This window comes from Procambarus clarkii, chromosome 88 (assembly GCF_040958095.1).
Source record: "Procambarus clarkii isolate CNS0578487 chromosome 88, FALCON_Pclarkii_2.0, whole genome shotgun sequence".
Lineage (NCBI taxonomy): Eukaryota > Metazoa > Arthropoda > Malacostraca > Decapoda > Cambaridae > Procambarus > Procambarus clarkii.
In genome coordinates this window covers 13,621,381-13,634,485 of record NC_091237.1, presented here as the reverse complement: position 1 = coordinate 13,634,485, position 13,105 = coordinate 13,621,381, and the positions used below count along the sequence as shown (strand labels likewise).

Genomic DNA, 13,105 nt, shown 5'->3' with positions numbered 1-13,105 from the left:
CTCACACAGTGGCCGACTTGCCCCTTGTATTTTGACCTTCCTGCCAACACTTTACAATGTTTTTGAATTTCAATTTATACAGTATTTCTAATAACTCCTTATTGAAGTTTGGACATGATTTCTACATTTAACACATTAATATTGTTTTCCAATCACAAAGTGTACTTGGGAATGCTTTTATAAGAACTGAAGCACTTGTTTACATTTACTTAGAGGAGACAGTGCATAAATCTAGTGCGTCTGTGCAGGCAAGCTGCTGCTTTGGCAGGAGTTTCAGATGCACTGTTTTGTAGTTTCATCATTAAAATGCATTAAAAATGGTTCCTTCCTTACAGCAGAATGCATCTTTGTGTATAATATGAAAGTCGATTGGAAAATAATGCTCACTTTATAGATTGCTTGTTTCAGAACAATATTCTATGAATATATCTTGTTCATTTAGTGAGACACACTTGTACAGTATTGAATGTAGAAGACAGATTCATGAGGAATTTAAAGAGCATGGAACTCAGTTGACTACTGTTATAGTTTTATATTGACATTTTCAAAAAGAATTCCCTTTGTATTGTAGGTAGTGTTTTTCTAATTCAGTATAGGGTAATGCTTGTAGAATCTCCACATCTATTTTGATGTCATCTTTAATTTAAATTACAGTACATTTCTCAAATAGGTATTAAGGAGATAATTTGTCGGTTCCATCTCCTGAAATTGACTTCCTTACTTAAATTTCTACCCTGTCAGTCACACCACAATCCACAACCATTGGAGTGATAGTGGGTCGAGTGTTAAAAATAACAAACTGCATAGTATTAAATGCGGCCTACTCTCGTGGCCTTCCTCCTACCACTGTAATAGAGGGGTGGGAAATGTGTCTGCTTAGTCTGTGTATTGGCCACATGCTCTTAACTCATTGACACTTAATGGAACAATGCCCTCATCCTTATTGTTCAGACTGCATTGTTCCACTTTTAACCATGCACCTCATAGAATGGCCCAATATTCAGGATGATTGCAAGTCTTGTTTTCTCAATGTCCTTCTTGAGTCAGTCATGCCAGTCTTCTTTGTGTTTTTGCACTTGTATTGGGAACCTGACTGATCTTCAGGATTGTTTGAATATCCTGTGACACCGATGATGCTAAATACTGTAATCATCCCAATTTGGTGCCTTCTTTAGATAATTACTTTACTTTAACACTGAACCCAGTGCACTCAAAATTGTCACATACTGTGTCACAGTGTCACATATTGTGTAAATTGCCCATTTGTGTGCACTCCAAAAGTGCACACAAATGGAATAGCATCAGCATTTACTAAGCTGGTGAACGTTAGGACATCCTTCAGAAACCAAAACAAAGGATGCTTTCAGAATGTTACATGCAGCATATGTGTAATCAGTGCTAGAACATACAGTACCAGCATTAAGCACAAACCTTGAAAAGCACAAAATGAAGAGTGAGAAAATAGAGGTTTACTACAAAACTAGTTTCAGACTTGAATGGATTAAGCTACAGGAATAACCTGAGGAACTAAATTTAGTGATGCTAGAAAAGTGGAACTAGAATAGGTATGATGCAGATTCAATAATCAGGGGAATCAAAGTAAAGAAAGGATGTGTAAGCTGAATAGTAACATAATGAGAGGAAATACGTACCTGGAGCATATCTGGAATGAGTTCTGAGAGGTGTTCTACTCCTCAAACCTGGCTTGAAGCCAGGCTTGACGTGATAACTTGGTCCAACAGGTTGTAACTTGGAGTGGCCCACAAACCCACATATCCACTACAGACCTGGTTGGTCTGGCACATCTTGTGAGAACATGCCTAATTTGTCTTGAATGCATCCACTTTTGTTCTGGCAATATTTCTTAAGACTACTAGGAGGATATTGAATTGGTGTAAACCTTCAATGTTCATACAGTGTTTTCTGATTGTGCCTATGGCATCTGGACTCGTCACTGGGTTTATTCTGGATTTCCTACTATATCATTCACCTTGTGTAGGGACAGTATGCAAGTTGAATAAACTAAAAGGGGCAAATCATAGATGTTAGCTCCATCCATCCTTCTAAAATTAGATGTGACAAAAACTAAAAGGCCTGGAGTCACTGCATTAAATGATTGACAGTTGAAAATATATTGGCCCCTTGTTGTCACTCTTGCCTCATATATAGTTGTCACTATAGGAATAGTTGTCACTCTTGCCTCATTCTTAGCAGTTTAGTCTGCATGTAGTACAAAGTTTGAGAGCTCCCAAGCATTATGAAGTCTTCTGAAATAATAACTTTGGGTTAAGGATAACCTCACAGTACTTTGGAATGCATAAACTTTGTAATGCAGACTAAACTGCCTTGATCGAGATAACAGGGACATCTCTCCTGAGTGTGCTTGATGAATCTTGGGCCGTGAGTTCAAGCTTTATCCTTCATAACTGTTAAGTCATATCTCAAGAAGCACATCAATAAATTACAAAGGGTGCAAAGACGTACTACTAAATGGCTTCCAGAATTTAAAAATGAGCTGTGAGTAGAGGCTAGAGGATTGTATGCCACCTTACCTGGAAGACAAATGGAAAAAAAGAGTTGATATGATCGCCATGTACAAAATAATGACAGAATCGATACATGTGGCTAGAAGAAAATAAGAGGCCATAGTTTCAAGCTAAGAAAATAAAGGTGCCAAAAAATATTGGAAAGTTACCTTTTTGCAAACACCTGTAGACATTTGGAGCAATTTAAGAAATAAGGTGGTGGACGGGAAAAACATCAGCAATGTCAAATCATTGTATGACAAAAATTATAGGAACTTTTGAACTCTACAAGTGTAGGGCGCATGCTCGTAGTCCACTTAAGTTATTACACACTGCCACATGGTTTGTTTCTTCCAGTGTAATTAAATTCAGTTGCTTCAGTCTCTCCCAGTGTTATTCAATTAACTAGGTGACAAATATCTAGCAAATCTCTGTAAATTTTCTGTTTTATGCTTGTTGAATTGGGTGGCACAATGCCATCCAGTACTGTATACTTTAGTACTGACCATACATGTGTTGTATGTAGGATGCTGAAGACATTCTTTGTCTAGGTTCCTGTTGTGTAGTAGTACTGTAATTCACTCATCCTGCATGCTTTCAGAGCTTGTTTATAAACAATAAAGGATGAAGTACAGTATTGTGAAATTTTATACACCCACTCTGTAATTTTCCCCCTTGGAAATGCACCAATAAAAAGTCTGAAGGTATTCAAAACTAAAAAAAAAAAAATGAATGAGCATGTTCTTGTTATAAAGTAGGGATTGATTCACCATTTTATGGCAGAAAAATCGGTTGAAATGAAAATAATGGGTGATTTTTATTTGGCTCATTCATACAAGAATTCAGAAAATATCAAATTTTAGGTACACTATCACTGCCACTCACGATTGTGTCACTTGTGTAATGATGACGATGATGGTGATGATGTTAATGTGCCATACCAGTGGTAGCCTACCAGTTTCTCAAGGCCATGTTCTTTAAAGACAAATTAATATTGTCTTAGTCATGGATTTATTCAGATTCTTTTAATTCTTCTTTTTCATGAAGTACTTCTTTTTCACAAGTACAGTACTTGTATACTTTTGTTTTTCTTTTAAACATCTCTTGATCATTTGTAAACTTGATTTCTTCTTGTAAACAGGTGGCCCTTCTTTACTGTGTGGTAGCCAAGCCAATGTGAAGATGCCTTAACCATATGTCCATGATGCCATGCTTACAGTTTTAACCCTCATGAGGTTGAAAAGCTTCAAAACAAATTTAACGTATTTTTGAAATTCATTTTTTTTTATTACGCCCAGTATATTTAGCCAGAAAATTACCAGTTCTCTTCAGCTGGGAATTTATTTTTATGATGAATTCTGTCATATAGTCTCCATTTTATAATATATGATAGTGTTCAGTCAAGTAATCTAAAGCCAGGAGTATGGTATACTTGTTCTTAAGACACTATAAATGCAACTATTAATCATAATCATCAAAGAATTTTTGTACTTAGAGGCTCTGTATTTTTTATGGCTTTCTCTTATTTCTATTCCATTTCTAACAAGAAAAAGATGTGCGCCATCCATATGTATCATGAAAATCATTAAAACATATTTTAGACAGTAAAGAACAAATACAAAAGTTTTTTAACCCTCAAAGTGATGTCATCATCATATGTTGATAATCTAGTGCATTGTCAAATTAGGATCTTTGTATTGTGTCAGTGTTTGAATACTAACGTTGCCCAAATGGCTCCAGTATCTTATTGGTGACTCTCAGCAGTCAGGAGAGGCAAGAAAATAATTTGAAGTCAAATGATCAAATGAATTGTATTTCCTAGTCCCCCATCAAAATACATTGTAATGATGACTGTAATATCTGGCCAATGTATAGTTCTTCAGTGTACTGTATATGCGGTATATATTCTTTTTAGGTTTCATACAGGTTCCTTACTTTTGAATATATTTCACATTAACAAAAAATTTATTTGCTCAAGTTAAATGTAATGCTAATAATGGAAAGTGTAATTTGATGACTGCCCATGCCAAAATAAAGTTTAATATATGATTTATAGGGTATTTTTCAGTCTTTTGAATACAGCTATACCATTTCATGAGAAAAGGTAGCAAAATAATGAAAATAAATCTGGACGCTCGGATTGGGGAAACAGCTTTGATGATAGCTGCACTTTGAGGGTTAATCACTACTGTATAATATAATATAAAAAGCAGCCTAAGTAACTCGATATTAGATCACACATACCCTTAACTGTATGGAATATCACAAATACAACAATTTGCTAATGATATTTATGTATTTTAGTTGCAAATTCCAACCAAAAAATATTACTGCCCTTATTTCTTTTATATTGATTGATTTGTTTTTCTAATTTATATATATATATATATATATATATATATATATATATATATATATATATATATATAGATATAGATATATATATATATATATATATATATATATATATATATATATATATATATATATATATATATATATATATATATATATATATATATATATTTTTGATTAGAAAAGCAAATGCTCTTCCTATATGCACAACATATGGTAGCAGTGCATACTGCTTGATTGTGTAAAGAAAATTGTAGAAAGAGTTGCGAGGTGTGAGATTTGAAGAAAGTATAATAGCCAAGTCCAGTTGTTTGTTTTGAAGGCTAGAGGACCTGGTCGATCATTACGTGTTCTGAAAACATTTTTCCTAGACACACGAGCTAAGGTCATTTATTGCACTGGGTCCATTTCTTGTGGTATCTAGTGTTTTTGCCTAGCATAGTCTAAAGGTCAAGCAAACAGTTGAATCCTCTCTATTTAGTCTTTAATTCTTGAGAATGCTAAGACTATTATCAGCTCTATTGTATGGAGAAATTTCTGCATATGCCATCCTGTGGTGAAGCATGGAAAATTAAATTCACAAGAATGTCATACAAATAGTGGTAAATAATATCTGGGTGCATGAGAGGCCTTTTTTTCCTATCTTTTTAAAATAACCATGAGCCATTTTGTGGAATCTTAACTCAGTGAAATACATAAACTCTGTTTCATTGCACTCCATCTTGAAGATGGAAAACCTTAGACCAGAAAGTTAGTGGGGAACCACCAGAATATGTACACACTAATGTACTCAGTGGCCACTGTTTCAGATTTTATGGAGGACCATGAAAGGTATGCATAACATAGAGGTAGAGTAAGAAGCAGATACACACACACAACTTGACTAATATGTAGTAAGGTAGATGACTGCAATGAAACAATTTTTTGTTTAGAAAAACAGTTCATGAAATTGCATCAAGTAGATAGTAATGGTTTGCTTAGTAAGCACATCTGTAAATAACCATAGATGCTAATGTAAATAATAAAATTTAATTGAATTATCTTTGTAGTTTCTAAGGGTTTTACATTAGAGGAGGCCGTTTAGTTTATGAAACATACAACAATGTGGATGTAATGAATGATCAGCACTTGGATTTTTCTGCTTAGAATTCAGTAATATATGCAGTATTTAACATGGTCTAATTATTCAGTAAAACATTGTCTGTGTTCAAATTTCTACTTCTACTTTGTGACAATGTTGAGATAAAATATTTTGAGAGAAAATCCTTCTTCTGCCAGTTATATAATTATTGAGCTAGCATTTTACACATATAGCAATTCTGATTACTACAACATATTTATTAAAATTTATCACAGTTTTCACATTTCACCAAAGCTTGCATCATGAGATAGTCATTAAAAATAATGCTTCAGAATTCAAACTATTATATAATAGTATATATATTTTAATTGCAGTATTATCTTCCTCACCAACACTAACTTCCTCAACAGACACCGCAGAACAGATTCCAGTTCGTCAGCCACTTTTTCCCCGTTCAAGAGTCGCATTAGCAAAGCACAGGTGCTTAGTCACTCCACATGCAGAGAAGGATGTGGAGGCTCGCTCTCTCTTTCTCTCTCTCTGGGTGTTGCTTTAGTAGTCTGACATTGTGAGATAGTTGTACGTGCTGAATACTCTGCTGGCAAGTTCACACTGTGCATCACTCATGCATATTTTATATTGCTCAAAATAATTTTTGAATTGAAAAATCATGCACTTCACATTTTATATGCATTCTATATACATAAATCTGAGGTCTCCAGCAAGGTACTCAGCTTTGTCATGAAGGCACAGTATTGTGTATGTTGGCTGTGCACTCGAGGAGGAACATACTCCACACTCCAGCACATACCTTGCCTGAGGGTTGAACCACTGCATGTTTGTAATGTTGGTTGTGTATTCCTTTTAAAGAGCTTGCTCTCCAAAATTATGTAGCATTTTCATCTATTGATGTTAATTTGTGTTTTGGGAAAATCCTTGTATTAATCAAAGGTGTTCTGTGCAAGTATTGTTTTGGAAATAAGAATTTATGAGATTTGTGACATCTCACATTTTTCATTTTGAATTATTTTTGTTATATCACTTTCAAGTTTTTGTGTAGTCTGCCTGACTTAGCTACATGTTGTTTCCCCATAGTCGTGTATTCACCTAACTTGGTTCTTGCCTAAGTGTGTTCTCTTGCACTATTCACCTACCCCCCCCCAGATCTTTCTCTAACCCACTACTTTAACAGCCATTCTTGTGCTCAGGCTGATTTTCCTTATCTCAATGGATAATATTTAATTTTCACAAAACTTTTAATGGTTTCTTAAAATAATATAACAAGTTCTTCTTTATGTTTTTGTGTAGTAAACATTGTATGATATCTGAACACCTTTGAACCTGGAGATGTTTGGGTAATAGAATTGTCCCTCATATATAAAGAACAAATATGATTTCATTACCGTTTTATCAAATGAAAGTAGTTAAATATTTTAGGTATGTGTATTCACAAGAACAAATTCTGCAGTATTATTTGAGGTCGTATTTACATGTGTGTGGAGCAGCTGCATTTGCACGGCCCAGGATTGTGTTAGGAGGGAGGAGGGGTTAATGTTTTATCCTCCTCCTCTTCACTTACATTTCATGTATGTTATTCACAATTTGAGCACACACATCCAAAAGTAATACAGTATGTAAGAATTCTCTCGAGATATGAGAGATGATGGCAAGACTATTTCCAATGGGATTCAAACAAACCACCAAGATGTTTATATTACATTTATTTAATAAATGGGATATAACACAATATGGAATCAATTTTCAACTCCAGCTAATCCTGCCATTCTCAAATGACAATGATAAAACTGAGACAAACACCTCAGGGGTGAGGTGGACATCTCACTAGCACCTCAGTTTGTTATTGGCTCCAGCACCCCTCTGAGGATGGTGGTACGGAGCTATGCTGAACAAAAAATATGCAGGAAATCTACTTTACAAACAAAAACATTCCTTCATTCACAACATACTTGCAACACAAGCAAGGTCAACATTGACAAAATAAAAAAACTAATATTTATATAAAATAAAACATTTTGATTAATAAAAATAAAACCTGGACATTACATACAAGTCATTACAATGGCACAATACTGATAACCTCTCCTTGTTGAGGTTGTAGTTGATACATCAAGATACATCAATATGAGCCAAAATTGATACTGAGGAGTACCTGTATATCATAAAATAATCTAGTCTTTTCACATATATTTCCGTCACCAGACAGATTATATTTGCTGATTATTAGCAAATTGGATCACATATGGCTTGGCATAAAATGCATCTGATAGTTTTCTCATTAGAAATTTTAAAGTTTCTGATAACTCGGTCTTTTTTCTGAGAGTAGCACCCTAAGACACAAACCAGGGTTTTACACAACTCTCCCATGCACTTGAGCTATGCCAATAGGTCGTTCTACCTCTTTGCCCTTACTTCGCCCAGCCTTACTACACCCTTGGAGAGGCTGCAGGATCCAAGTAAGTTCAGTAGAACTTCTGGTTTCAACTCTTTTTACCATGTCGTAGCTCAGTCGATTAAAGCAGCGTCTGGGATGCTCTCGGACGTAGGTTCAAATCCTCATCAAATGAACAAATCCATTTGATACATCACACTATTGTGATTTCTGTGTGTAATTCCATATGATGGCTAGCTCATAAACCTTCTCATTCAAGAACTTGGTGTTCTTTTTCATAAATGATTTTTTGTGAGTAAATTGAATAATTAATTTTGGTTAATAGGTGTTCAGATACTATGTAATTTCTATATTATTATATTGTAAATTTTTGTGTGCATTCAGTGTTCCTTTCTAGTATTCCAGTGTAACAAATACCCACCCACTATTGCTTCCCTCCTATATACATTACTCTCCTCTTTGCTTCTTTTAATATTCTTACGTCTATCCTACACGCTCCCTGTCCATTCCTTTATCTCTTCATACCTTTCCTCCCTCTTCCTCATCTTTACCCTCCTTCCTTTCTTTCCCTCATCTTCATTCGTTTGTCTTTACTTGTTCTCTCACATTACTTCTCTTTTACCGCTCCTTATTCACCCTTCCTCTTCTCTGTTTCTCTATCTAACCATATTTTCCATCATCATTTCCCTTCTCTTTTTCTCCCTTTTCTCTTCCCCATCTTCCCTTTTCTTTTCTGCATATTTCTGTTCTCCCTCTTACCCTCCCCACCCTCTTACACTAACCTCTTGGTATTTTCTGATATAACACACAAAATGCATCGCTAGAGAGCATGTTATTAGAATATAATTTGATGTTTTTGGAGGTTTCTTAAGCGAGTAGTAGATAGTCATGTTCACATAATTACGGAGCACTTCAGTGTTAAGACAACATGTGAACATTTGACCCGACTCTTAGTCACCTCATCATTTACTATACACGTGAGACATAAAGCATCATAAGTATCAAGTGTATTGGCTTCAGCGGCAGAAAGTGTGGGTAAGATTAATGTTGATTTATGTCCAGTTTGGGTAAGTTTCTCTTATGTGTAGTGAATACCCAGTATCAGATTTTGTGTATATTTAGTTGTTTTCTTGGATTACTGTTTTTCTTATCTTCATTCTTAGGTTGTTGAAAAGAAGCATTGAGGTTGCATCAAAGTATTATTAAGGTTGCTGCAAAGCATTATTATAATTTTTGGTGTTAGCAGGATACCCTTAGTACAGTATACTTAACCACATTATATCCAAAGTATCCAGCAGGGTATTATTGAATTCATATTTAATTAAAATTTGAGTGATATAAATGTATTGATGTGGATGGGTCATAATACATGAACAGATTTTAATAAAACTAGATTACGTTAGCACGTGAGATATCTTGTGGTTTATTGGTTGTCTGCCGGGAAGTGCATGTCTCGTCCTGGGGACATACATTAGGTGGCATGGCCCCTATGACACCCTAATGACTTGCGTGTTTCACTAAATATTTAAACTCCATCGACCACGTTATTTAAGTCTTACATAAAAATTAAAGAAATAGTTTATTAATGTGTAAATATTAAATGCTTTAAAAATTCTATGGGAAATATGATGTGGTATTTGTAATCCAACCTTTCATTATAAACTCGATAACGCCATTACACTAAATAATCTTCCTTAAACACTTCTAATACCACTTGCCACTTCAACAAATGTAGAACCCTAAGAAAACTACAACATTCATTTAGGTGAATATTGTGCAATCTCTTAAAACAAAAATTACAGCAGATGGCATATGAAAAATTCAATATTACTAAAAGGTAGTGGTGAGCAGCAAGTCCCGGTACCAGCCCTGTTGGATACACCATCGTGTGGTTGGGTGTATAGTGGATATTCCAGAATTTAAACGACCTTAGATATATTTTCAGTCTGACTCTGGATGTTGAACCCTGCTGTTTTTGCTCTGTGTCTGCTCTGGATGTTGAACCCTGCTGTTTTTGCTCTGTGTCTGCTCTGGATGTTGAACCCTGCAAAACTATACAAAAAATTGGTACAGTATAGTTCTGTGGTACAGCAGAGCATATCAGAATTGCTTATAGTTATGGACTATATTGTCCTATATATATTTCAACCTTTTAATTATAAAATAGCCAACTACGTTATATCTGGACATCCTGGGGCTGAGATTGTCTGAATAAACTATGTTGCCTGATGTAGGCAGTCACACAATAATGAGAATAAATTGCAGTGTTGTTGTGGGCTAGAAACTTTTATAGTGATGTTACTAGAGTTAAGAACAGATGTTTAAGTACTAAGGTCACTTGATGAAGCAGGAACAATGTAGATGCCTCAGTGTGAGCTTTCTTAGCCCTCTTAAATATCAATTGTTTCATATCTATTAATGTTCAAAACATGCTTACAGTATAAAATTTTTGTTAAATTTTCATCATCTCCGGAGTACTAAAATAAGTTCTGGACTCTTACAGAAATTAGTATGCAATTAAAGTTTGTGTTAAACTTCTACATGCTTTCTCTAAAACTATTTTTTAACTGCTACTGCTACTACTATGACGTCCAGTTTTCACTATGGGTTTGTTTAGAGCAGACCACACTGCTAGGGATGCCACTCTCGACCTTAATTACACACAGTTGCTCTGCTTTCTTCTTAGAAGCCTTCACTAAAAGTTTTCTCTCTTTATTTGGTCACTAATAGAAGCCTTGGTTGCCACATTACCTGTATTTTGAGCTTATATAATAGAAGGAATGTTTAATTTTTCTGAGCATTCAGTTGGTCACTGAGGTGAGAATCTGCTGTGTCGGATAGGATTAACGAACAGTCAAGTGGGTTGACGTCCAGGCTTCAGTGGTGCAGGGATTTTTTCAAACATCTTTACAGGGTCATATCAAATGACAAGAAGGAACAGGAGAAAAGCTCATTCCAGCCACCAGAATGACCATCATAGGTAAGTACTTGCATAAAGACCTGAAGCACTACTATGTTGTCACTTGATATCACAAATGAGTGCCAAGTGATACTTTTAAGCAGCACATTTTCCTACCTGGTTAAATCAGCCACTCACCAATAGGTGGCGGCACTTAATTTGATAAATAATGAATGAAATGTTAAAAGAAAATATTTGCAATTAAACTGTAACACAAAGCGAGATGGCGACTGCTAATTGCAAACAACTAAATTCACAAATAAAAATATCAAAATATCAAAGGTCTTTTACACCTTGATGGGCATTCTGGGGTGGATTGTGCTTTTCTCCTGCACCTCTCTTCCTCCTTAGTGGCCCTGCTGATATATTTTTCAAGATAGCTGTGGCACCAGTCCCTGGATATCATTCTTGTCACAGCAGATTTATTTTTCGGAGGGGGTCCACTCAATAGCTCTCCAAGGTATAGCAGTGGGCTGTCAAGACTTGGGGAATCACACCAGACTTCTGAAACCCAAAATCTGTCTGTCACTATGAGATGAAGGGGCTCTTTAGGATAAGACATCTATTCAAACCAAGAAAAATCTCACCAGAAAATTTAAATTCATAAAAACTACAAGGTGCATAAAAGGAAACTAGTAATGCTGAGGGAAACCAAATTAAACAAACATTGCTGAAGTGTAAACTCCACAGTCGTAATGTGCCTGACTAACACCTGACAGGAGTCCAGGTCACCTGGGGCCCGACAAACAGGCAGCCACCTCATTCACCTGCCAGGTGCAGCTAGGATTTCACCTTTCTGCTGGCCCCATATTGAGCTTTGCATTTTCAGACAAGCAGTGTTAGCTGTTCTTAGAACACTTCATTCTACACGAGGACATTGTTTTTTTTTTGTTCCATTTCCTGCTTGGTGTGTGTGTGTGTGTTTTCCTGCACCCTCCTTGCATGTGTCCTGTATTTCCATTTCACTTTAGTTGTGTGTGTGTTCACATTCCAGGTATAACTAGAGTTATTTTCTCTGCATGGTTTGGGTTGCCTCCTCTGGGAGTCGACTCCTTTTAAATGCTCTCGTTTCCAGGTAGGTCATAAGTTTATTCTAAACTGATGAACAGTGATTGTAGATAGTTGTGCACTTTGTGGTTATTGCACATAGGTATTCTCCTAATGGGGGGTAAGCCATTTTCAGTGGCTTAATATGCCTTTATTCGTCAAGTGGTTAAGGTTAGGAGTTGGTGTTTGTTTAACCTGTGCTTCTCCTGGGCCTAGCCTACCTTATCATTCTTGAGTTCAGGTGACAGGTGACCAGTATCTCTTGTTGTTTGTTGTTTTGTCATATATGCATGTTGGAGCAGGTTGTCATGGCATCCTCATTTGCCTCAATGCCTGACACTGCTCTGTACAGCTTCTCTGAGTGATTTGATGCTTTTGAGCCTTAGTAGTGTTACTGCCTCTGTCACTTCACCTGTTGGTTTCAGGAGTCCTTCCACTCTTATGTCTGCTGGGCTTGTGCTTTTGTTTGGCTGAGCCATCTTTGCTGGTGGCTATCAGACTGAGCTTTACTTTATTGGTGATCATTGTGATTCTGATCACTCATTATTCTATGAGGATGTTTACAAGCATTTAGTTTTGAACACTTGTGCCATCCTCTGCTGCTTCTGCCAAATGGGTAAATCAACTTGTTGGGACCAAACTTACTCATTCTCGGTCTCTCTCCTTCATTTCATGCCCCAAAGTGATTTCAAAGGGCACTGCGCCAATAATACAGAGCCAGATAGAAG

The 13,105-nt window shown here is 35.9% G+C and overlaps 2 protein-coding genes across 5 annotated transcripts in view; both read left to right on the top strand.

Annotated features, from left to right (window-relative positions):
- Nucleotides 1-13,105, top strand: part of LOC123745879 (zinc finger and BTB domain-containing protein 17) — a 583,396-nt gene that overhangs the window by 248,598 nt on the left and 321,693 nt on the right. The gene's annotated exons all lie outside the window — the stretch shown is intronic.
- The window catches only part of LOC123745876 (sorting nexin-14), an 89,123-nt gene that overhangs the window by 26,053 nt on the left and 49,965 nt on the right, over nucleotides 1-13,105 (top strand). For 2 of the 4 annotated variants that reach the window (XM_045726974.2, XM_045726975.2), the window contains one exon: nucleotides 6,372-6,441. The exons of the other annotated variants lie outside the window; for them this stretch is intronic. In XM_045726974.2, coding sequence (XP_045582930.2) covers nucleotides 6,372-6,441 — 70 coding nt within the window. The remainder of the gene's footprint in view (nucleotides 1-6,371; nucleotides 6,442-13,105) is intronic. 4 annotated transcript variants of the gene reach the window in all.